The sequence below is a fragment of the Limulus polyphemus genome, unplaced genomic scaffold, assembly GCF_000517525.1.
Source record: "Limulus polyphemus unplaced genomic scaffold, Limulus_polyphemus-2.1.2 Scaffold5374, whole genome shotgun sequence".
Lineage (NCBI taxonomy): Eukaryota > Metazoa > Arthropoda > Merostomata > Xiphosura > Limulidae > Limulus > Limulus polyphemus.
The window spans coordinates 25,706-26,757 of NW_013670984.1; the positions used below are offsets into that span (position 1 = coordinate 25,706).

A 1,052-nucleotide genomic window follows, 5' to 3' on the forward strand; every position below is an offset into this window, starting at 1 on the left:
CCCCCCCCCCCCCCCCCCCCTTGGTTTGAGAATTTGAGTTTCATCACATCTGAAATTTTGCTGGAAATAGGCAAATATTTGGCAACATTAAAAAAAACAAGATGTCTGTTAAGATAAAATAGCAGAAGTTGCCCCCCCCACCCCAAAAAAAAGAACATTATTGGTTCAACTCAAAGTTTGAATGTGTACAATGAAGATTTACTTGATTGTCTTTGTTTTCCTTGAGAAACAAATGTTTTAAAATCCACAAATGATATAGATTAACCCTTTACTTTATTCCCATGATATCGGAGCAACATAAAACAAAATATGCTTGTCGATATTGAATAATGTTCAAAGAGAAAACAAGTTAACTTCCAACAAGTAAAATATTTAGGAATTTGTTACTGAAGAAGGTTAGGTCAGAGATGACTGAATTTACTGAAACAGACCCTTGTTTCTTCTCGAGACTTAGATAACTAAGAATCAAAACAGATGATATGAACTAAAAAAACAGCAGGAATTAATTAATTAGATTTAACTTATCATATAGGCTACCAACAATTACAAAGATCAAAACAATGTTATTTCTATTTTATTAACAAATACATAATCTAGCTACTTACCCTTATATAGGCAATAACAAATGTTAGCATATATCCTCGCAACCCATTCTCCTCACCTGCTGATATACCACTGTCAGAATTGTGGATAAAACAAAGAATTATTAGTAAGATAACAATAACTTAGGAATACATAAACAAGATAACAATAACTTAGGAATACATAAACAAGATAACAATAACTTAGGAATACATAAACAAGATAACAATAACTTAGGAATACATAAACAAGATAACAATAACTTAGGAATACATAAACAAGATAACAATAACTTAGGAATACATAAACAAGATAACAATAACTTAGGAATATATAAACAAGATAACAATAACTTAGGAATATATAAACAAGATAACAATAACTTAGGAATATATAAACAAGATAACAATATCTTAGGAATACATAAACAAGATAACAATAACTTAGGAATACATAAACAAGATAACAAT

The 1,052-nt window shown here is 29.2% G+C and overlaps 1 protein-coding gene across 1 annotated transcript in view; it reads right to left on the reverse strand.

Moving 5' to 3' along the window:
• The window catches only part of LOC106472485 (alkyldihydroxyacetonephosphate synthase, peroxisomal-like), a 43,716-nt gene that overhangs the window by 8,844 nt on the left and 33,820 nt on the right, over window positions 1–1,052 (reverse strand). Inside the window, exon 15 of the mRNA XM_013933139.2 lies at window positions 606–675. Coding sequence (XP_013788593.1) covers window positions 606–675 — 70 coding nt within the window. The remainder of the gene's footprint in view (window positions 1–605; window positions 676–1,052) is intronic.